The sequence below is a fragment of the Oryctolagus cuniculus genome, chromosome 14, assembly GCF_964237555.1.
Source record: "Oryctolagus cuniculus chromosome 14, mOryCun1.1, whole genome shotgun sequence".
Taxonomy (NCBI): Eukaryota; Metazoa; Chordata; class Mammalia; order Lagomorpha; family Leporidae; genus Oryctolagus; species Oryctolagus cuniculus.
The window spans coordinates 86,601,487-86,626,559 of NC_091445.1; the positions used below are offsets into that span (position 1 = coordinate 86,601,487).

Below are 25,073 nucleotides of genomic sequence, written 5' to 3' on the forward strand. Positions count from 1 at the left end.
GGGAGACAGAAACAGGTAAATAATGTGTTTGTAGATTATGATGAGTGCTGCAAAGGAAGTGTAAGTCAAATGTGATAGAGTGACATTAAAGGAGGATGCCATTTATGACAATTAGGGTGATAAATGTTCAAAGGAACATACAAAAGGCAATATAAAAGTAACTGGGTGGGAATGAAACTATTACTATAGAGAAGGTGGTATTTTCTTTAAAAAAAAAATTATTTATTTACTTGAAAGGCAGAGTTTGAGAGAGATGGTAGAAAGACAAAGGGAGAGAGATCATCCATCCACACATTTACTCCCCCAAATGACCACAAAAGCCAGGACTGGACAGGCCCAAACCAGGAGCCAGGAGCTTCATCCAGGTCTCCCATGTGGGGGCAGGAGCCCAAGCACTTGGGCCATCTTCCATTGCTTTCCTAGGCATATTAGCAGGGAACTGGATTGGAAGTGAAGCAGTTGGGCCTGAAACCAGTGCCCGTATGAGATCCCAGCATCACAGGCAGGGGCTTAACCTGCTGCCCTAGGAGCTAGACTGACTTAGTTGATGACTTTAATATCGTTCTCTAGTTTTTTTCATCAATTAACTAAGGTCTCTGACATTTTAATATTATTGTTTTGAATTCATTTTTCAATATTATATACTAACACATACATGGATATCTATATATATTTGTTTCAGTAAAGTCCATCTATGTGAATATATATTTAAATATAAATGTGTGTGTGTATAAGCATAAACCATATGCCTAAGGTTCAAATTCAACACCAAAGTTTCGGGTTAGCCTCCCCCATTTTCTTTACTTTTTAAGATTTATTTACTTATTTAAAAGGCAGAAATACAGAGAGAGAGTGAGAGAGGAAGAAAGAGAGAGAGTAAGAGTAAGAGAGATCTTCCATCCACTGGTTCATTCCCCAAATGGCCGCTACGGCCAGGGCTGGGCAAGGCCAGAGCCAGGAGCTTTTTCCAGATCTCCCACATGGTGCAGGAGCCCAAGAACTTGGGACATCTGCTGCTTTCCCACACACATTAGCAGGGAGCTGGATCAGAAGTGGAGAAGCCGAGACCCAAACTGGCTCCCATATGGGTTGCCAGTGCCCCAGGTGGAGGCTTAACTTACACCACAGCACTGGCCCCTGGTTTTCTTATTGGTACTTTTTTTTCATGGAAGGTAAGAAGCCTATCTCATTATCCATAATTCTTTGATTTGTTTCCTAGTACACACATAATCTTTTCAGAATTGCTACCCATATGCCTTGAGAAAACAAATGTACTAACTAGGTGTACTAACTAGGGTTCATTTGTGTACTGTTCCTTTTCTTCTTAGCCTTTGATTGTGGTAAGACTGTTTTCCATACTTAATTAGGTTAATTCTTTCTTCCCCGTTTCTTCTCTCTAGTGCGGTTGTGTTTTTCATTTGAAATACAGTTAGATTCATCTGTTATTGTTTGCATTCCATTTTGGAACCTTCCTACCTCCTGGTTGATTTTATGTCTTTATTTTCAAGGCATCCATGTGTGTATGAACCACTTCCATGTTCTAAGTTCTAAGCTTTGTTTAGAGAATTGTTGTTCCCTGTTTCATCTCCACTTCTTTGTTTCTTTTCCCCTGCTGTTTCCACCCATACTCATCCATACTCTGTAGAAAAACAATCTCATCTGGGTTTTTTTTATCTTTTATTTCAAGGCTGATCTACAAACAAGTTCTCAGCGTTTAAATCTTTCAGCCTCGAATGCTGCAGTGGCTGAACTTAAACCTGATTGTTGTATTGATGATGTCATACACCATGAAGTAAAAGAAATTGGAACACATATGTAAGGATTAATTTTACTATTTCTCAGTGTCCTTTACTTATATAGGCCTTTATTTGAAATATTTGCTTTCTGCTTATCACTACGCCTAAGAGCCTATTTTAAAAGAAATTTTACATTCCACATTTACTTGCTTACCAGAAACAAACTAAATGTAATATTTATCTTACAGGGAAATAATCTTAACTCATCATTTATCTCTAGTTTCAGTTTTGTATCTACAGTTTTATCTAAAAAAGGACGTTACATCAGTGTTTAAAACTCACATTATTTTTTTTAAATGGTAGCAAGTGACATTCATAGCATTTACTTTTTTGTTTGTTTGTTTTTGTTTTTGTTTTTGTTTTTCATAGCAAGAGTTAGGACCTTGGGATCTCTTTCATTTTGGCTAACTAGATCACTGATTACTTTTTAAATTCACGATTTTCTAGTTATATAATTAAGTGCATACATTATGTTCTCAGAAACATGAAGTAAAAAACTAAAGACAAACTTTCAAAAAAAAGTCTCAAATTTTGTATTTCTGGCCTTTGTATGCAATTCAACATGAATACTCTATTTTTCTTTTTTCTTTTTTTTTTTTTTACAGGCAGAGTGGACAGTGAGAGAGAGAGAGACAGGAAGAAAGGTCTTCCTTTTGCCATTGGTTCACCCTCCAATGGCTGCCGCGGCCGGCGCACTACGGCCAGCGCACTGCGCTGATCCGATGGCAGGAGCCAGGTGCTTCTCCTGGTCTCCCATGGGGTGCAGGGCCCAAGCACTTGGACCATCCTCTACTGCACTCCCTGGCCACAGCAGAGAGCTGGCCTGGAAGAGGGGCAACCGGGACAGAATCCGGCGCCCCGACCAGGACTAGAACCCGGTGTGGCGGTGCCGCTAGGCAGAGGATTAGCCTATTGAGCCGTGGCACCGGCCTCTATTTTTCTTTTAGTATGAGTAGCAAATATGCAATTTTCAGCCTTCTTAAGTAACATTAGACTTTTTCATGTTCCAAAGCACTCCCACATCCATCACGGCTCAAAATGCTGTTAATTCTTCTAACTGTATATCCTTTATCTCTTTTTTGTCTCTACTTCCATCACCACTTTTCCTTCTCCTGTGCCCATTAAAACTTACTATATTAGCTTTATTTAGTCAGTTAATTTTGATGACTAGCTCTATTATAGGCACTTTTTGATATGTATTCTTTGATTCGTGTAAACTTTAGAGACAAATTTCTTGGAGTTCAAGTTTCAGCTCCATCGTTTATGAATTATGTGATCTTGTCAAAGTTATGTAACTGGAGGCACACTGTGGCACAACAGACTAACCTGCCATCCGGGACAAACACTCACATTCCATATTAGAGTGCCTGGGTTTTGTTGTTTTTTTTTCTTTTGACAGGCAGAGTGGACAGTGAGAGAGAAAGAGACAGAGAGAAAGGTCTTCCCCTTTCTGTTAGTTCACCCTCCAATGGCCACCACGGCTGGCGCGCTGCGCCAATCTGAAGCCAGGAGCCAGGTGCTTCTCCTGGTCTCCCATGTGGGTACAGGGCCCAAGCACTTGGGCCATCCTCCACTGTACTCCCGGGCCACAGCACAGAGCTGGACTGGAAGAGGAGCGACCGAGACAGAATCCGGCACCCCGACCAGGACTAGAACCCGGTGTGCCGGCACCGAAGGCAGAGAATTAGCCCATTGAGCCGCGGCGCTGGCCTGGATCAAATCTTGACTCAGCTTCTGCTTCTAGTCCAGCTTCCTGATAATGCACCTGGAAGGCAGTGGTTGATGACTCATATGAGTCCCTACCACCCACATGGGAGACCAGAAGGGAGTTCCTTGCTCCTGGCTACAGCCTGGCCCAGCCCTGGCTCTTGTGGGCATTTGACTAGTGAACCAACAGATGAAATCTCTCTCCCTTTCTCTTTCTCTCTCTCGCTCTTGCTGTAGCTCGCTGTGTCACTCTGGATTTCAAATAAATAAAGTTGAATAAGTAAACAATTTTTTTAAAAAGTCACGTAACTGTCTAGTGATCTCCCATTCCCCTTAGGACATTCTGACGTTGTGTTTTATATAGCTCTCCGCAACCTAATCCTTACCAGTCACTCTAACATCTTAACTTTTGTCAATTCTCCCTCCCTGTCTACACTGCAGTCATTTTGGCCATTTTGGTTTTGTGTGTGTGTGTTTGTCTCTGAACTCCATGGCTCAACATGTGTTCAAAGGAATGAATGTCAATGGCATTTTGTTTCATTGGCAACTGCTTTTTTTTCACATCTCAGATTCAGCCTGACTTCCTCAAAAGAGGCTTTCCTAACCTCCTAGAATAGATTAAACCTCCCTTTTTGTAAATTCTATAGCACCCACAACATACCACTTTTTTCTGAATTTCATGTTTATAATTACTTATTAAGTGCCTGCTTTCCCCATTATAGAATGAGGTCCATGGAGATTTAGTAGAGAATAGTGGTCAATTTTTTTTTAAAGACTTACTTGTTTATTTATTTGAAAGGCAGAGCAGCAGAGAGGAGTCTTCCATCTACTATTCACATCCCCCAAATGCCCACAATAGCCGGGGCTAAACCAGACCAAAGCCAAGCTCCAAGAACTCCTTCCTGATCTCCCATATGGGAGGCAGGGATCCCAACCAAGCACTTGAACCATCTTCTGCTGCCTTGCCAGGTACATTAGCAGGAAGCCAGATCAGAAGCAGAGTAGCCAGGACTCAAATTGCACTCCAAAATGAGATGCTAGAGCACAAGTAGTGGCTTAACCCTCTTGCTGTAATGCAGCCCCTCACTTATTTGTTGACATTGAATTTATTGAAATGATAAATGTAAAACCTCTATTTTGCAGAAAATGAGTCTGATAGAATCAAACAATTAGTTTATAAGACAAAACAATTTTGTTTCAAAATCTGTGCCTTCCTGTACTATTTTACTGTGGATACTTTGAGGGCATATTGTATTCTGATCAAACTCTTTCCAGCTTCAGGCTTAGTACAAGGCTCAAGTATAAAGGCAAAATAAATTACATGATAATATTACCAGTTAGTTTAACAACTGTCAAAATATTGAAATATTTCTTTCCAATCGTTTAATGTACATCTATATAACAAATGTTTATAAATGATATTTTATAAAATTTTAGTATTATTCATGGTTTTATCCTTTTCTTTTTAAGATTTATTTTTAATTTGAAAGGCAGAGTTACAGATAGAGAGGGAGAGACAGAGAGATATCTTACATCCCCTGGTTCACTCCCCAGATGGCCACAGTGACCAGGGCTGTGCCAGGCCAAAGCCAGGAGCCCAGAGCCTCTGGGTCTCCCACATAGATTTAGAGGCACAAGCAGTTGGGCCATCCTCCACTGCTTTCCCAGGCCATTAGCAGGGAGCTGGATTGGAAGTGAAGCAGCTGGGTCTTGATCTGGCACCCAATTCAGTGTGAATGCTTTTTCACCTCAATCAGTATTCTTTCAAGACAGTATTTTCTAAAAGACTATATCTTAAACATTTGGACAGTACAGTTTGTTTATCCTAATGTTTAGATTATTTTTAGTTTTCCACTGTTATAAATAGGACAATGATGAACACTTTCGTATTTTTATGATATATTAATTGAAGTAAGTTTACTTTAATATGGAATTTTACTTCAATATGGAAACATATTAATATTTTTATTTTTTTTAAGATTTATTTATTTATTTGTAAGTAAGAGTTACACAGATTGAGGAGAGGCAGAGAGAGAGAAAGAGGTCTTGCATTCACTGGTTCACTCCCCCATTGGTCGTAACAGCCAGAGCTGCGCCAATCTGAAGCCAAGAGCCAGAGGCTTCTTCCGGGTCTCCCACATGGATGCAGGGACCCAAGGACTTGGGCCATCTTCTACTGCCTTCCCAGGCCATAGCAGAGAGCTGAATCAGAAATGGAGCAGCTGGGTCTCGAACCAGCACCCATTTGGGATGCTGACACTTCAGGCCAGGGCGTTAACCCAGCGTGCCACAGCGCCAGCCCCCATATTAATATTTTTAAAACTCTTTTACTAAAAGATTGTTTTCTTAATTCCTTTCAGCCACAAGCAGTATAAAGAAAGTCAGTTTTACTAAACTCTTAACCAGCTCTGATTATCACTTTTATTTTTCTTTAAAAATAGGTTACTTTTTTTTTTTTAAGATTTACTTTACTTATTTGAAAGACAGTTACAGAGAGATGTAGAGCCAGAAAGAGAGCAGGTCTTCCATCCGCTGGTGGTTCACTCTCCAAATGGCCACAACGGCCAGAGCTGAGCTGACCTAAAGCCAGGAGCTTCCTCCGAGTCTCCTACGTAGGTGCAGGACTTGGGCCATCTTCCACTGATTTCCCAGGCCACAGCAGAGAGCTGAATCAGAAGTGGAGCAGCCAGGACTCGAACTTGTGCCCATACAGGATGCCAGCACTGCAGGCCAGGGATTTAATCCACTGTGCTACAGTGCCGGCCCCTGATGGTCACTTTTAAATATATTTGCCACATCTTGATAGATGGAGAAATCTTGCCTTATTACTGTAATTTGTTTCTTACCTCATTATTGTAATTCTTTTCTTGGACTACTCACAAGGCCAGACATTCTTGTTAGCAAGCTGTGGTGCTGAGATTTATGTGATCCTCTCCTCATATTTTGAGTGATACTTTGATGTTTTGTTTATTGACTTACAGGAGCCCTTTGTATGTTAGAAACCTAATTATTGTTACATACTGTTCTAAGGATTTCATCCCAGTTTATTGTCTGCTCTTCAGTTGTTTTAGTGTTTTTGATTTATCCAGTCTGAAATTTTTCATAATAATCTTTTGTCTTTCATTGTATTTATTTTAAGAAGTCTGTCCTGGAGTTGATTTCTAATCCTTTTTTTTTTACTTTATATGAACTTATTTTTTATATCCAACTGTTTGGTTATTCTGAGACTTTTTTTGGAATGCATTACACTTTTCAAAGGAAAAGTTTCTGACTTCCTGCTCCAAAAATACTGAATCTCATCTTATTAATCAGAGCTCACTTGGTCTTCATGTAGTTATGTCCAAATCTGTTAGAACTTTTTTTCTCCTATCTCTAATGCCATTTGGCTATACTTTCACATAATTAATAGAAATGTTTTTGAAGATTGTAAGTAAATTCAAGTATGTTAGTTTTATTATTAATAAATAGAAAATGATGTAGATTCATTAAGACATCTTTCTGTTTCAGCTTGGTGTGTGCTGTGAGTTATACAACTCAGGGTGGAGAAAAAATGTATTTTAGGAAATTCTTCAAATTTCAGGTATTGAAAATGATGACCTTCAATAGTTCTAATTCTTATTTTAATGGAAGGGTAAAGTTATTCCTGTTTATCTGCAGAAAAACAAGATCCACATGAAACGAAGAGCTCAGTATTTTTGGTTTTATCACATTATTGTCAGCCCTTCACATGTGCAGATTCTATATGCACAGATTCAACAACCACAGAATTGAAATCATGCCAAAAGAATTTCATCTGTATCAAATATGTACAGTCTTTTTATTTTCTTCTATTCCCTAAACATTGTAGTAGAGAATAGCAGTGATTTGTGTAACATTTATGTTGTTTTACATATTATAAGTAATATTGAGGTGATTTAAATATACAGGAGTATTATATAAGTTATTTGCAAGCCTACACCATTTTATATAAAGGACTTGAGCATTCTTCGATTTTGGTAGCTGTCTGGGGTTAGTTGATACTAAGGAATGACTGTTACAGCAATCTAAAGTCAGACTATACTAAGGTAAATAATAGCAGAGAAAGTATCCTTGCCAATGTAATGTTTATAATGAAATTTAAAGATTTTTATCCCTCAAAAAATACATTTTCTTTGGACAAAACACACAAGAATTCCAAAAGAAGGAAAAAGTAAGTATAAATAGTTTGAAATATCTAAAGAAAATTTTAAAGGAGAAATTCCTAACTTGGGTTATATTGAGCAATCTTCCTTTAAGAACTCCACAATTCACTGGGATTTTAGATATAGCTTTGTATTACTACATACTTTTCAAAGACCATCAAAAAGTAGGTAAAAGGAACTGGTTTAACACTTGTATGTGTGGCTGGTAAGATGAGAGTAATCTATAACAGTAGATCTAGAAATGATACTATAGATACATTTTTAATTTCTCCATAAGTGGAAGAAAAATACTGTCAATAGAGAAAAAAACCTTGCCACTATTTTATTATATCACTCATTTGCATGCCTTTTAAAAGAAAATAAAGGAAAGTGCAATTGCTTTTTTGAAAACAGTGTTTGTTAAATATACTGTTGATATTGAAAATTCATAAAATGTGTATTCAGCTTAACAAAATGTTATGTAATAAACACCAATATTACTATCACGCAGTTAAGAAATGAGGATAGCCTTTCAAAAAATGCACAAGATTTTTCTTTTTTCTGCAAGGGTATTGATATTTAAAAATTGCTATGATGAATTTAAACCTTGTAATTTAAACCAAATAAACAAAAATAAATTATTAAATGGTAAGAATCTGCTGATTGGCATGCTTTATTTAACCAGGTTCTCAAACCACTGGATGTGAAAACTAAATTTTACAATGCAGAGGTAAGTAAGTGTTTCACTCCCAATAGGATTTCAAATTAAATGTTAAAATATTGACTGAAATTCTGATCATTACATTTATTATCATATTGAAGTAAATTAATAATGTGATTGAATTATTTCTGAAAAATGAGCATGAAGTTCAATTAAAAGTGAATAATTTCATTATAGATCTCTTTTAATCTACTGTTTTCAACCTACATAGAATCACTGTCTTGATTTTTATTCTCACTGTTAATTTTGTAAAGCTTCTCAACCCCTTTCCTTAAATGATTGTCATACAATTCCATTTCATGGTCATTGTTACTCCTTAAAAACACTGTCAATCTGTTGGATTTTTATAATATGATTCTAGATATTATAAAAATTGAAGGAGTAGATCTAGCTTTAATATTTACATGGAAAAATATTAACAAGCAAAGCTCAGCACACTTCTTGAAAAGGCAATATGCCAGCCAGAGTTAGCCTGTTAAGTTAGTAAATAGCTTGAAAAGTTTCTTGGAAGAAATAAGTTCTAAAATAGAAGACAACATGTCTTTTCTCTTAATGAAACAGGTAAACTAGAATTTTCCATAGAAGAAAGAAAGGTTTTACTGCTTGTTGCACGGTTGGGAGGTCCCAAAAATTCAAAATCTTGGCTTAGGGCTGTAGAAAAATCAGATCTCTCAAATAGTCCCCTTACTCCCCCAGAATCATATGTTTCATACTGCACTGATAAACTGAAAAGTATCCAAATACAGTGTTTTGAAATGAAGATTATATCTCTGTTACTCTTAAAAAAAAAAGATGATGAACAGAAATTTGAAATAACATGTCGTTTAATACATATTTTTACCATCAGCAATCTACGTTTTTTACTCAGTATAAAGTTTATTTTATAATTACTAATATGTCAAAGTTAAGGAACCTGATTTGCAGCAGACATACTAAGAGAAAAGAAAAAATGTATATAATATAACAGCAAAATTACCCAAATATAGCAAGTCAAAAATGAGAATTACCTAAAAGATGTGCTACAGGAACTTTGGAGATGAGATCTTGGAGTATTCTAAAGAGTCTTCAAGGAAGAGAGGGGAACTAGAATGGAGTCTAGAATGGATGTTGCTTGGCAGAGCAGTGAAGGTATTCAAAGCAGAATGACAAAGGAACGTAGAATAGTAAGTTCATAGTGAGGAGCATACATATTTGATGAGAGAATTTGGCCTCAGCAAGGAGGTTATGAGATGTATAAAGAGTTGATAATGAGTTGAGGTACTGCACATTTAGTCTACCTTTTCTGTTATTAATAGCATACTGTTACTTGATTACACTATCATGAGTGATTGGTGAATTTTAAATAGTCTATCATTTTTGGGGAAAGTTTTCATTCATACTATGAGGGAGGAATGTTACCTATTTTATAATACATGTTAGAAAGCTCAAAAGAAATAGGGCCTGGAGTGATATGTTTATTTTATTGTTTTTTATAATTGGCTCTTTGGAAGCACATGTTAAGACATTTTAAATTTTCTTTATTAAAAATGTAACATTACATTAAGATACTTGCCAAGTAGTTTTATAACACTGATATTCAAAGTAATTTGCAAATGTTTTAAATTGCTAGTTATTCCATAAATATTACACAAATTACATGCTTCCTATAAAGAAAGAATAAAATCCACATTTCCACCACACTAACAAATGATTGATTTTTCATTAATCTGTATTCTCTTGGAGTCTTTATTCATTTATATGTAATCTATTTTTATAATCACAGTGACAATTTTGTTTGCTGCCTTTTTCCGTTAACATCATATATAGTCATAATCTTTAAACTTTGCCAACAAATTTCAACTAAAAAGTTTTTAGTAAAATTCTAACCTTTTGAAAATAGACATATCTTAAAAGACAGTAGTGAGCAAATACCATTTAGAGTTTCTCTTATCTACTCAGTATTACTTAGGCAAACAAATCTGTTCAGTCAGTAGCATGAGGTAGATTCTGTTGACCCTAAGTAGGAATTTTTTTTTTTTTTTTTTTTTTTTGACAAGCAGAGTGGACAGTGAGAGAGAGAGAGAGAGAAAGGTCTTCCTTTTGCCGTTGGTTCACCCTCCAATGGCCGCCATGGCCAGCACGCTGCGGCCGGCGCACCGCGCTGATCTGATGGCAGGAGCCAGGTGCTTCTCCTGGTCTCCCATGGGGTGCAGGGCCCAAGCACTTGGACCATCTTCCACTGCACTCCCGGGCCACAGCAGAGAGCTGGCCTGGCAGAGGGGCAACCGGGACAGAATCCGGCGCCCTGATTGGGACTAGAACCCTGTGTGCTGGCACTGCAAGGTGGAGGATTAGCCTAGTGAGCCGCGGCGCCGGCAGTAGGAATTTAAAACAGATTATAGAAGTTAGTAAACCACACCAATGTTAGTATATGAATGCTTTGTACTCTACTATAGTCCTTGATCTCAGTCTGTGGTACAGTGACCACTGTTAGCCTACATCTGTCTCAAATGTTTTTGGTATGATTGTAGTAACACTATTAGTATGTGAATCACCTTAAGAAAACCAGTTCCATGAAAAACTTTATTACAGTCTTCTGAGATAAGAAAGCCTTGCAAGAGGTTTGGTAAGATTAAAAGCAAGGTTTCAAACATTCTGCTGATACAGAATCCCACGCCAGATGCTGAAGAGAAATAAATATACATTGAGCATCTTCCCAGTTCTCAAGGAACTTAAACCTGAGGGAGGGCCGGCGCCGCGGCTCACTAGGCTAATCCTCCGCCTAGCGGCGCCTGCACACTGGGTTCTGGTCCTAGTTGGGGCGCCGGATTCTGTCCCGGTTGCCCCTCTTCCAGGCCAGCCCTCTGCTGTGGCCAGGGAGTGCAGTGGAGGATGGCCCAGGTGCTTGGGCCCTGCACCCGCATGGGAGACCAGGAAAAGCACCTGGCTCCTGGCTCCTGCCATCGGATCAGCGCGGTGTGCTGGCCGCAGCGCGCCGGCCGCGGCGGCCATTGGAGGGTGAACCAACGGCAAAGGAAGACCTTTCTCTCTGTCTCTCTCTCTCACTGTCCACTCTGCCTGTCAAAAAAACAACAAAAAAAAAAAAACCTGAGGGAGGAGGCTGACATGACATACCTGCAGTGTAAGGCCCTCCCTTGCACTCCCTGCAAATAATGAAGTAACTGGGAACATGAAGAGGTAAAAAATGATCTCCAGCTATGCATTTGATAAAGGAGGTGTCTTTGACATTGTCCTTAAGAAATATATAGAAAAAAAGACAATGAGATCTATTAAAAAGAGGAGAATAAACTGTCCATTGACAGAAGTACTGTATCCCAGCATTCCCTGAAATGTAGTCAACCAAGATGTTCCTGAAAAGAGGATTCTGTTATCAGATAAATTTAGGAGAAGCAATACCATGTATATTCTACATGTGTATAACCATTCTAAGTATCGTTTAATTATTACACTAAAGGTAAAAAATGTATAGCACTAGAAAGTCATGAAATAAACTTCTTTGCTCCCAAATGTGCCTGTAACTGTTTGCTTGTTTTGGTGTTCAGCCGTTGTGTTCTTCTCTGTTCTGTTGTAATTAACCTTAGCAATTTTACCTTTTTAGAAAAATAGCTTCTCATATTTCTTCATGTTGCTTTCTGTTTACTTTCTTGTTAACTAATGCTGTCTTACATAGTAAGTTTTTAGAATGCAGAAATGCATTTTATTTTAAAATTATTCTTTTCCTTTAACATTTAACTCTGATTTTTCTTTTTTATTTTTCCATTAGAGTGACCTCAGTTCTGTGGTAATTTGATTTTTTATTATAAATTTGTATACTTTTCTTACTTACCACTTTTTGACTCTGCCTAATTAATCTCTCTTTACAAAACATAGTGGAAAAACAGTTAGTTGTGAATACCACCTATGAAATACATAATTTGAATGTGCTATTTATATTTTATCTATTATCTTATTTTCTGGGAAAAAAAATTAGACCAAATGTTAAATTGTCAGTTTTGGTGTTTCTATTTAGGTATTTTTAAAAAGAAGCATGTTAGCCCTATTTAAAATAGCCTTGAGATTTTCAATATCTTACTATAAAATACCCTATTATCCTTCAATTCTTTGAAGTTGAAATTCATTTTCACATAGAAGCACAGTGATTTTAGTTTGAAGTTCAGGTCAGGTAGCAATGACCTTTTGACAGAAGTAAGCAGAAAAACAGATTTGCCCAAGCAGACTAAAATCATACTTTCAAATTTCTGTTTACAATAAACAGCATTTGCTTATATCACATCACATATGTAATAACAACTGCTTTAGCACTAAATTCTTACCTTAATTTTTCAATGTCAAATTATTTTATACTAACTGTTCAAACTAACTTGATTTTTCCATTATGCTGCTTATTTATCTTTCATTTTATATAAGCTCTTCCTAAATTTATGCAGAAAGTTGCATTTAAATTTGAAATGTGGGTCTGTGGTTATTTTTATAAAAGCAATGGATTGATGGGATATATTTTTTTAAGCAAAAGTAACAGAATAATGCCCTTATATGCTACGTTGTTTTGAACTGATACGGTATGTTGTTCTATTTTCACTTGAGCACATGGCCCAAAGACTAAAGAATCTATTGTATTTTAGATAATACTGCATTAAATTATAATCTCATCATAATACTTTGGCAAATTATATCCATCTTTCTGGCTTTGGTGTTAAAACTCATAAATGCCAAAAATTTTTGGTCATGATTTATTTTAGGTGATATTTATATTTAGATATATTACTATGAGGCTTTTGAAAAAATTAGTTCTTAGACACCCCTAATATAACATTTTTTATCTCTTTTTTAAAGATGTATTTATTTATTTGAAAGTTAGAGCTACAGAGAGGGAGAGAGAGAGATCTTCCATCCACTGGTTCACTCCCCAGATGGCTGTAACTTCCAGGGCTGGGCCAGGCTGAAGCCAAGAGCCTGGAGTTTCTTCCAGGTCTCTCACTTGTGTGCATGGTCCAAGTACTTGAGCCATTTTCGCTGTTTTCCCAGGTATGTTAGCATGGAGCAGGATCAGAAGTGGAGCAGTTCAGACTCCAACCAGCACCCATTTGGGAAGCTGGTGTCATAGCCAGCAGCTTAACCAGCTGCACCACAATGCCAGCCCTGAGGTTCATTTCAAAGATAAACCAAGTTAGTATGTAATCCTTCAGTTACGCCAAAAAAAATAATAATAATACCCAAGTAGCAGAAAAAAAAGGGAATAAAATAGTTAAATTAAGTATTTAAATTACACAGTGACTGAAATATTGCCCAGTAGCATCAGTTTCAGATCTATTACTAAGGCCACAAGATACCTTTTGTTGATTTAAATTGAATTATACCTGATGGTCAGGTATAATTCACATATTCTTTTTTTAGCCCTAAGTCTACATTTAAAATAAAACAGGAAATCATTAATAACTATTCAAAGTTACTTAATTTAAAAATTTAAGTCTTATATGATTATAAAATAGTTTATTCATAGTGCAGAAAATTTCAGGTAAATAGATATTTTGGGATGTACAAAACCTAGTTATCCCCCATCCATTGTTTGACAAGGTTTCAGTTGACTAACACTTGACTTTGCTCCTGTTAATTATGTTAGGGTGAAGATTTCTTTTCCTACATTAATTATGATAACTTTGATTTGCAGGCATGAACTAATCACATTTGTGGTTAATATTTTTTCTTCATATAGATAAGATATTTTTGTGAAGGTAAATATCTTAAATACCATCACACTTTGGTGGGTATTTTTTTTTCATATCTTCAGACTGATGAAGTATTCCTGGAAGCCCAGATTCAGAATATTACAACTTCACCCATGTTTATGGAGAAAGTTTCATTGGAGCCATCTATAATGTACAATGTAACAGAATTGAATTCAGTCAGCCAAGCTGGAGAGTGGTAAATATTCATTATGAACTGATTGTTGTTGTTCTGAGAGATGCTTGTTTCTCTAACATCCATCACTCTTGAGTTGTTTTTAAGAGACTTTTTTTTTAAGATTTACCTATTTATTTGAAAGGCAGAGTTACAGAGAGGCAGAGAGAGAAAGAGAGATCTTCCATCCGTTGGTTGACTCCCTGAGTGGCTGCAATGGCCGGAGCTGGGCTAAGAGACTTTTTAAGAGAAGTTTTAGGTTCACAGAAAAGTTCATCAGAAATTAGAGTTGCACATACCCATTTCCCTCCTCACAGTTTCTCCTGCTACTTACATCTTGTTTTTGTTTTTGTTTTTTAATTTTTTGACAGGCAGAGTGGACAGTGAGAGAGAGAGAGAGACAGAAAGGTCTTCCTTTGCCGTTGGTTCACCCTCCAATGGCCGCCGCGGCTGGCGCACCGTGCTGATCCGAAGCCAGGAGCCAGGTGCTTCTCCTGGTCTCCCATGGGGTGCAGGGCCCAAGCACTTGGGCCATCCTCCACTGCACTCCCAGGCCACAGCAGAGAGCTGGCCTGGCAGAGGGGCAACCGGGACAGAATCCAGCGCCCTGACTGGGACTAGAACCCGGTGTGCCGGCGCCGCTAGGCGGAGGATTAGCCTAGTGAGCCGCGGCGCCGGCCACATCTTGTTTTAATGTGGCACTTTGAAATAACTGGTGAACAAAATTGACCTATTATTAACTAAAATCCATGCCTTATATCAGGACTCCTCTTCATATGGTACATTCTAAAGCTTTGGGAAAATATAAAATGATAGACATCCACCATTACTATATCATACAAAATAGTCTCACTTTCCTAAAAATCTTTTGCTCTTCCTGTTCTTTCCTCCCTCTGTATTTAAAAAAAAGTAGGTCCTAGTCATTTGCAGTGTATGTTTTTCTGTTCAAAGCACTTGGTCTGAATTCTCATGACAATTCAGTGAGGTAAACCTGTCATTGCTATCCTGCAAATGATAAAACTGAGGTATAGCAAATTTAGAGGAGGAATAAATTATGGTTAATTTTAACATAATTAAGAAGGTTGGGGGGCCAGCGCCGCGGCTCAATAGGCTAATCCTCCGCCTGTGGCACAGGCACCCCGGGTTCTAGTCCCGGTCAGGGTGCCAGATTCTGTCCCAGTTGCCCCTCTTCCAGGCCAGCTCTCTGCTGTGGCCCGGGAGTGCAGTGGAGGATGGCCCAGGTCCTTGGGCCCTGCACCTGCATGGGAGAGCAGGGGTAAGCACCTGGCTCCTGGCTTTAGATCGGCGCAACGCGCCGGCCATAGAACCAACGGAAAAAGGAAGACCTTTCTGTCTTTCTCTCTCTCACTGTCTGACTCTGCCTGTCCAAAAAAAAAAAAAAAAAAAAAGGTTAGGGGCCAGCACCATGGTGCAGTAGTTTAATCCTCTGCCTGCCTTGCTGGTATCCCATATGGGTGCCGGTTCTAGTCCCAGCTGCTCCTCTTCCAATCCAGCTCTTTGCTGTGGCCTGAGAAACCAGTGGAAGGTGGCCCAAGTGCTTGGCCCTGCAGCCATGTGGGAGACCCAGAAGAAGCTCCTGGCTTTGAATTGGCTCAACTCCAGCTGTTGCAGCCCTTTTGGGAGTGAACCAGCAAATAGAAGACCTTTCTCTCTGTCTTTCCCTCTCATTGTCTGTAACTCTGCCTCTCAAATAAATAATTAAATTCTTTTTTTTTTAAGTTATAACTGGGGAAAATACCTGATTTTCTTAATCAAGAATGAAAGTTTACTTTTATATCGTTTGGTGATTACAAACAAAAATTAATAGCCTCCTTTACCATTATTTTCTAAATCTTTCAGTTTGTTTTAGAAATGATTAGTTTTTTAAGGATATCCAACTTTTTAATTTTTTTTGAAACTTATTTGAAAGGCAGATTTACAGAGAAAGAAGGAGAAACAGAGAGAGAGGTCTTCCATCCACTGGTTCACTCCCCAGATGGCCACAATGACCAAGGCAGGGCCAGGCTGAAGCCAGCAGCCAGGAGCTTCATCTGGGTCTCCCGCATGGATGCAGGGCTGCAAGCTTTTGGGCCATCCTCCACTGCTTTCCAAGGAGCATTAGCAGGGAGGTGGATCAGAAGTAGAGCAACCGAGACTCAAACTGGCACCCACATGGGATGCCAGTGTTGCTGCCAGTGGTTTTACCTGCCAGGTCACAGCACTGGCCCCACACGTATCCTATTATAAAGAACATATGTATCCTATTGTAAAGAATCTCAGGATTGTCCATGTTGATTGAAAACATGAAAGAATAAATTCTCTCAGTGTAAGTCCTCTTCTTTGAGGTTGAAACCTCTAACCTATTCTAGATCTTTGGGTGGTAAATCATCCGGTTCCTGTCCAAAAGGAGCAAATCACACTATGTTTTTTCCTTTAAAAGATGCTAGAGAATTCTCTGTACATCTGTCTATTTTTGCCCTCTCAGTTTATCTACGTTTGGGTCGAGAGCATATTTGCAGCCAATGGATACACGCCAGTACTTATACTGCCTAAAGCCCAAAAAGGAGTTTGCAGAAAAAGCAGGCATCATTAAAGGAGTAACGGTAATCGGAAAACTGGATATAGTATGGAAAACAAATCTAGGTGAGAGGGGAAGGTTACAGACCAGCCAACTTCAGAGAATGGTAAGTCTGGAAAAAAATTTCAGTGGGGATTTTGGACGTGGGGAGAAGGAACAAGTAGTTGGCACAACTTAACTTTTCCTAGCCATCAGAGCCTGTAAAAGGCATTAATGATAATAGAGAAGAATAGACTAACAGTTTCACTGGTCTCCGGGTAGGATACTAGTATTGAGGTGAATGAAAATGTTCAGATGTTAATTTGTCCTTAATACATTTTTTTTTTTCACTTTACCAAGAAGAACTTAAACTGCTTATCAGTTGTCCCCTCCTTTGTGAATTTATGCTCACTCCTCTCACATCAAGGTTTTCTTTTTTGCAATGTCCCGAGACTTTCAGATTTACTACATTTACCTACTCAGATTATGTCTTTTGTAACATGTTAAAAATCTGAGGCATCTGAAATTCAGAAATGAGTCCTACTAAGTTTAGCTTATAAGCATTAGTTAGATATTTTAGTTAATTTCTTCACTGAAAGCAGGGATAGCTTCCAGCTACTAGTTAGCTTTCTCTTGTTCTAGTGAGAATTCCTACAGGATCCTCCCTTTGTGCTGAATATTCCCTGTTCTCTGTTCTCACATACTCTAAAAGTGACTTTCTTTCACCGTTCTAAGCTATAAGTTATGGGGGGGGGGGGGGTGATGATGACCTATCATTACCATCAACATCAACATCATCATCACTGGGCCCAATTTAAAATATAGCAATGAATGAATTATCATCCCTACATGGCATGTCCTAAACCTTAATGTTTCTGTAATCTGTCCTTTCCCATATGTCTTGTGAAAAAACGTGACTTTCTGCCTGACTCATTTCAAAGTTCCTTCTCTCTGTCTCTTTAGGTAGCAAACTTATCTACTTAAAGTTTTCTGTGTAGATGCTATATTTTCTCTGGAAAGCATCCTTTTAAGATCAAACACCCTGAGATTTCCTTACTGCTGCTTCCCTATAAGATTGGTCTTAACTGTATGGACATGTAACAATTATAGGAAAAACCAAACAGGTCTGCAAGGCTGTTCCACTGGTGGCAGTGAATGAGGTAGAATGAGGGAACAATAGAAGGAATAAGAAACATTTTCTCAGAACATGAGCGTGGAGACCCAGAGTGCATTGAGTGAATGTGCGGGTCTGGCAGCATCATTAAGATGGAAAGGTTTCAAACGATGTATATTAACTGTGTCTCTAATTCTCCTAGGCTCCAGGTTACGGAGATGTTAGGTTGTCTTTGGAGGCAATCCCAGATACCGTGAACCTAGAAGAACCCTTTCACATTACCTGTAAAATCACAAACTGCAGGTAATGCCAGTTTTTATGGATAGATGTCTTTGCTGCCTCACCCAACTGGAAAAGAACTACTAAATGTTTTGAATATGTTGTCTTCTTTTATATTTTCTGTTGACAGAAAGGCTTCTCTGGTGTTGAATACACGGGGCCTTCAGAAAGTGCATAGAAAATATGATTTATGAAAAAATTATGTGTAGATTTCTTAATTATTTATATCAAGCTAAACTTGTCCTTTTCTTTTTTAAAAGTTTTATTTAAGTATTCATTTATTTGTTTGAAAAGCAGAGAAACAGAGAGACAGAGATTTTTCCATCTGCTTTTTGACTCCCAAGATACCTACCACAGCTGGGACTGGACTAGACAGAAGCTGAGACCCAGGAACTCCATCCAGGCCTCCCATGTGGGTGGCAGGAACCTGGTACTCGAGCCTTCACCTGCTGTCTCCTAGCAGCTGGTAGTGGAGCCAGAACTTGAACTGAGGCATCCAGTATGGGATACAAGTGTCCCAAGCAGCACTGTTAGCTGCTACACCAAATGCCCACCCCAGTATATTATCTGTTTGTGAGATCTTACTGTATTAGGTATTTTCTACTTTTCATTTATGCATCACATAAATGATGTGGGTATTAATTATCCATCTTTTATCCAAGAAAAAACAGCTCATGGAGGTTAAATGACTTTTTCAAACTCGGAGAACTAGACAAGGTAGTGCCAGAAAGTGAAACCAGGTGTTTTTGACTTCAGAGTCTGTGTTTTTTTCAGGTTTATACTTCTTGAACACTTCAGATTATTAAAGCATAAACTATTAGGTCCTTATGTAAGGATATGTTATTGATTGAAAGTTGTAAGATAGGTTGTTCTGAGGCATGCTTATAATGAGCTGTATATTTAGTATTAAGAAACCAAAAATTAATTATGAATTTAATATCAAGGGTAATCATAGTTTGAAAAACATGGTATTGGTAATAAAGAGTAAAACCTAGTTACTGGGATACAAAGAGCACATGGCTTTGAAACCTGAAAAGTCTAGAACCCGAAGAGCCCAGTACTTTTGCTACTGTTTGTATCACGACTTGGCATGTATCATTGAGTTGGAGTATTTTAATAGTAGTTCAGTGATGGATCCCAACCCTCATAGTGTGCCTGTATAATCCTTTTAGTTCTGTATCCATATCAGCTTTTTCTTATTGGGAAAATGGGAAATATTCATCCTTCACAATTACAGAGAAAACTGCCTTCTCTATGATGCTACCAAGAGTCTCCCAAGCTGCTAATCATTCCTTCTGTGTCATAGCAAATTCTGGCTTAATTTTTTAGTGATACTCATATATTGCTATAACTATTAGTCTCTACCACTGGATTGTGATTGAAAAGAAGGGACCTGGGGCTGGATTTGTGGCACAGCAGATTAAGCTGCCACTTGCGATGGCAACATACTATGAGTGCAGGCATCCTGTGTGAGTGCCAGTTCAAGTCCCAACTGCTCCACTTCCAATCTAACTCCTGCTAATGCCCCTGGGAAGGCAGTGAAAGGTGGCCAAAGTGCTTGAGCCCCTGCCTTCCATGTGGGAGACCTGAATGGAAGTTGTGGTTCCTGCCTCAGCCTTGCCCAGCCCCTGCCATTGCAGCCATCTGGGGGATGAATCAATGGATGGAAGATCTGTCTCTTCCTCTCTGTAACTCTGCCTTTCAAGTAAATAAATCTTTAAAATTAAAAAAAAAAAAAAAAGTGAGAGAAGAGACTTGTCCTACTCAATTTTGTAAAAGCAGTGCCCTGTCACATTGTAAAACCTCAGAAAAGAACAGTGCACCAAAGCAAAGACCCTATGTATATGAAGTTTGTTAGATGTTTTCATTTGAGTTTTTTCAGGTTTAGCAAATCAGTTTACTGAACTGACAAAGTACTACTAAATATATATATATATATATATATATATATATATATATATATATATTTGGTGTTCACTTTAAGTTCTGGTAACTCAAGTCTTCTAAAAGACACTTATTTATTAGATCTTCAGTTCTTTCAACTCTAAAAATATGAGTCCCCCTGCAACATACATATAACACAAATCTACTGGATTTTAATGGTAAAATTCATGTAGTGCATCTACCCTGGTCTCTGGAACATCCTGGGCATTTCAAATATTTGCTAAGAGACAGAGACATATAAACCTAATATCACAAAGTCAATATGCCTAAAACATCATTAAGTTAAAATTTAAATAAGTTTTACAATATGGAGCCATTTGTCACAGTGGTTAAGATGCCATTTGGGATGCCCGCATCTCCTCTCAGAGTGCCTGACTTTGAGTCCTGACTGTCTGACACAGCTTCCTGCTAATGTGCACCCTGAGAGGCAGCAGGCGGTAGCTACATGGCTCAAATGCTTGGATCCCTGTCAGCCTTGTGGTAGACCTGGATGAGTTCCCAGCTCCTAGCTTCAGCCTGGACCAATCCTGCTCTTGTAGGAATTTGGGAAGGGCACCAGCAGCTGAAAAGATCTCTTTCTTCCTCTTTTCCTCCTTTTCCTCTCTTTCTCTCTCCCTCTCTCACATACACACACACACACACACACACATACACACAAACACACTTTAAAATACAATGAAGGCCGGCGCCGCGGCTCAGTAGGCTAATCCTCCACCTAGCGGCGCCGGCACACCGGGTTCTAGTCCTGGTCAGGGCGCCGGATTCTGTCCCGGTTGCCCCTCTTCCAGGCCAGCTCTCTGCTGTGGCCAGGGAGTGCAGTGGAGGATGGCCCAAGTGCTTGGGCCCTGCACCCCATGGGAGACCAGGAGAAGCACCTGGCTCCTGCCATCGGATCAGCGCAGTGCGCCAGCCACAGCACGCCAGCCGTGGTGGCCACTGGAGGGTGAACCAACGGCAAAAGGAAGACCTTTCTCTCTGTCTCTCTCTCTCACCATCCACTCTGCCTGTCAAAAAAAAAAAAAAAAAAAAAAAAAAAACAATGAAAACAAATTTAAATTTTTTAGCCAAGTATGAAGAGGAAAAATCTATACAAGTTGAAAATAGCCATGAATAGTAGGAGATTAGAAGGCTATTTTTCATTGGAAGCCTTTTGATTATTTAAATTAAAAAAAAAAAAACAGGTATTTAACAAGGTTAAATATCCTTGTGTTTATCATATTTCGGTACCTGAATTTGGTACGTGGCTCCAGCTCCTGACTCCAGCTCATTGCTAATGTATATCAGCTATAAGCAGAAAATCTTTAAAAATGATAATAAAATGAGCAAACCTGAATACTGTTTACTCCTTTAGAATCTTACCATTTTCTTAGCTTTCTGCACGCCTAAGCAACATAGATTAATTAGTAAAAGCACTAGACCAAATTCAGTTTTTCTTTCCTTAGAGTAACCTGCCAAGTAAGAATACAGAAAATATTAGACACAAATGTCTGAAGTCTTTGAAAAAATGGCAAAGCTGTTCACAGATCAGCGTGAGGAAGCAGGGTTAAACAACAGAACTAGATGGCCAACCTCCAGTAGGCAGATAGTCTTAAGACCATTTTAAGCCCTAGAAGATGCCATCATCTTTCATTTTCATGAATTCTATCTTAAGTGAAATAAAAATAATATAATAGCTTTTCTCTTTTTGGATTTTATTTTCCTGGCACCTGGAAAACAAATTTAATGGCATAAATGGAAGAAATATTGTAGTATCTCTTGGTGAAATGAACAAGATTTATTCTTGTTTTTCTAACTCCTCCAGCAGTGAAAGGACTATGGACCTGGTTTTGGAAATGTGCAACACCAATTCTATCCACTGGTGTGGGATTTCAGGAAGACAGCTTGGAAAGCTGCATCCAAGTTCCTCTCTCTGCCTCGCCCTTACTCTACTATCTTCGGTACAGGGACTACAAGTATGTTGCTTGCAAAAACTTCAATACTTGGGGGCTTATTGATAATTATTTGCTATATCCATATTTTTTTCTGATAATCACCAATTATACAAAACTTAGACCCATATCTTTCTCTCAACAGAGCGTCTCTGGCTTAAGACTAACAGACACATTCTTAAAGAGAACATATGAATATGATGACATTGCACAAGTCTGTGTGGTATCTTCGGCCATTAAAGTAGAAAGCTGAAGAAAATTACCCTTTTTGTTTCTATATTTCCATCATCTCTGTAAAATAATCAAGTCAACAGCAAAAATAAGTATATTATTTAAATTTCTTTCTTGTAAGAAAATATTAAATAATTGTTTTGAACAGAACTATCTACCGATTTTATCTTGTGAGTTGCATGCTCAGTGAACATTTGTACATTTTCTACTCATATTTTGTTTCATTGTAGATATCACTTGGACTTTGTTCTCCACAATCTCTGTATTTGACGCCATTTGTCCCAAGTTTCTAGAGCTGCAGTCAGTGAAGTTTTTATGTGAAAGACAGAATGGTTTCTACCGCAAATACTACACTTTGCAGTTGTAGTGCAAGAGCAGCAGTAGGCAGCAAAGTGCACTGGTGTTTACAAGCCAGGAGGCTGGCAGGACTTGGCCTGTAAACCATGGTTTGCTGACCTCGGCATAGAAGATACAATTGTTTCTTACAACTTTAGAACTCTCTCAGTACCTTATTTAGAAATAGGGAGCTCCAGGATTTTTTCTTAGCTCCTTAGTCAACATAAAAGGTTTGTTTACAACTGGGGTAGTCCTCCTGGTACTGGCTAACACAGTATGAGGTTTGCTAATTATTTTCAAAATCATTATATTGGTAAGTATGTGTCACCTGCTCATCTAACTTTAAGGTACTAAACAGCCGATCAGAATTGGTTTTCTCTCCTAAGCTGTTAATTATTCAGTTAATTTTTAACTGACAGGCCTAGTAATCTTATAATTCAAAGCCAAAAACTACTGGGTTTTTTTCCCATTGAAAAATAAGACATTTATTTTCATAAGACATATTTGTAGGCCTCCCAGCATCTGATATTTGATTGTAAACTTTAGATCATGTTTTAGTAGTTTGAAGCTTTGTGTCTTTCCATTGAATCACACTAATTTACATATGCTATGAGCAAAACAATGGGAAAGTTAGGTTGTAGCACTGTGAATGTAACAACAAGTTTCAATATTTTGCGAAGAAAACAAAAGATTATGCTGTTAGATAAAAGCTATCCTGTTTGGTAAAGTTGAAATTCAAGAATGTATATATAATTTCTTAAATGTAAAAGCACATCAAGTCAAATACAAAAATTTTTTTTCTTAATTGCATAATTATTTATTGCTGTGACAAACTGGTCCCAAATGAAAGCTATAATCAGAAGGGTTGCCCTTCAAATTTGAATAATAAAGAAATATCTGTGCAAAATAAATTATAAGCAGTGTAAAACTGAAGTCTATCTTTCTTCCAAATGATTAAGGTTGATCAAATAATGAAATAAGACTTTATAGCCACTGCACTGAGTATTTTGATTTTTTTCGAACATCTCATGATTGAACTTTCTGTTTCACTGTTTCAGATTTAAGAGGTAACATATAATTGTGCATATACATATATATTTCTATTTAATTACAAAATCTCTTATGTTTCTAAACAATAACCCAGATGCATGTCGTTCATACTTCTAAGTAAAGGTTAGATAATGCCATCTTAGAAAGGATCTATTTAAACTATTTTATAAAAATTAACACTTTGGTACAATAAAAGGACATGTTCAGTTTTATGCAACATTGTAGCAGCTATAGCTACTACAATAAAATGTGATTAATGGAGGACAACGTTCCTAAGTAAAACGCATATAAAATTAACATTAATGCCTTCTTGTTTCTATAGTTAGATAGCAACCATATTTTTGAGATTACTATTTGGACATTTCATATAATTGTAAGAGTAGCTACCACAATCTGTCTACACAAAGCTTTTGGAAATAACTTGCAGTACAATTATTCCAAAGTGATGAAAGTAAATGAAGAGCAAAAATACCTTGAATGAAATGAAAATCCAGGTAAATGGATAAGATAGCAACTACAATGAATTTGTTGTAGGTGGTAGATTAGCAAAAAAAACTAGACAAATGAAATGGAAGAAATATATCAGTTTTCATTTATCTAAAAAGAACAGTTACCATAACTACAGATAATACTACAAGAAGGCATTATTTTAAAGTGTGTTTCTTATGATATTTTTGATTTTATTACCATGGCACTACTGGCCACACAAGGAGCTGGGAGTGCTTCCTCCTGGAAGAGACTGTCTAGCGTGGATGGTATTCCTCCGTTCTGCAGTGTACTCACCTTTCACTTCTGATCCTGGCTGTATTTTCTACTTTCCTCATCAGTCAGCTAAAGGCTTATCAATTCTTCTGAAAGCATTTTTAATGCACTCAAGATAGTTATGCTACAGACTTGAACTTGTTATGCAACACTGTTTAAGAGAATTAAGGATCAGCTTTGCTTTTTTGATCAATCATAACTTTGATATGATTAGTTAGTACTTCATTCTTTGTAACACTTAAACACTAGGAGCTGATTGTAATTTTATGAAAAATTAAGATGGTTTGGTTTAAATATAGATTTAATTTCAAAGGTCCAAAGATTTAAGCCCTACTCTTCTCTGTCCAGCTCTGTAAGGTCATTTAAGTCTCATGTTAGCCTGAAGCCAAGTGCTTCAGTATTTGCTGGTCAAACTGCAAAGCAACCTCTAACCCAGTGTTGCTCTAGGTTGGAGTCCTTGGACCTGTATCAGAGCTTCCTGTTGTGCTGTTTAAAATGGTAATCCCTAGGCCTTATTATAGGACCAACTAAGTCAAAATTGAAGGTGTGGCCCTGAAGCTGTATTTTTAATGAATTCCCCAGGTGATTCT

General features: G+C 37.9%; 1 protein-coding gene and 1 long non-coding RNA gene across 5 annotated transcripts in view; one reads left to right on the forward strand and one right to left on the reverse strand.

Annotated features, from left to right (window-relative positions):
* TRAPPC13 (trafficking protein particle complex subunit 13) overlaps window positions 1–23,599 on the forward strand; it is a 49,151-nt gene extending 25,552 nt beyond the window's left edge. The window contains exons 5-13 of one of the 4 annotated variants that reach the window (XM_002714067.5): window positions 1,688–1,815; window positions 7,011–7,083; window positions 8,349–8,393; window positions 12,148–12,165; window positions 14,173–14,306; window positions 16,768–16,966; window positions 18,156–18,256; window positions 21,978–22,128; window positions 22,250–23,599. In XM_002714067.5, coding sequence (XP_002714113.2) covers window positions 1,688–1,815; window positions 7,011–7,083; window positions 8,349–8,393; window positions 12,148–12,165; window positions 14,173–14,306; window positions 16,768–16,966; window positions 18,156–18,256; window positions 21,978–22,128; window positions 22,250–22,357 — 957 coding nt within the window. In that variant the 3' untranslated portion in view covers window positions 22,358–23,599. The remainder of the gene's footprint in view (window positions 1–1,687; window positions 1,816–7,010; window positions 7,084–8,348; window positions 8,394–12,147; window positions 12,166–14,172; window positions 14,307–16,767; window positions 16,967–18,155; window positions 18,257–21,977; window positions 22,129–22,249) is intronic. The other 3 variants (XM_008262283.4, XM_008262284.4, XM_008262285.4) reach the window with 3 other exon arrangements.
* On the reverse strand, window positions 3,169–14,177 carry LOC138845208 (uncharacterized). The gene is made up of 2 exons (XR_011382067.1): window positions 11,472–14,177; window positions 3,169–11,101 (listed from the first exon to the last, which is right to left on the reverse strand). It is a non-coding gene; the product is annotated as an uncharacterized lncRNA (long non-coding RNA).
* Window positions 23,600–25,073: the final 1,474 nt, after the last annotated feature.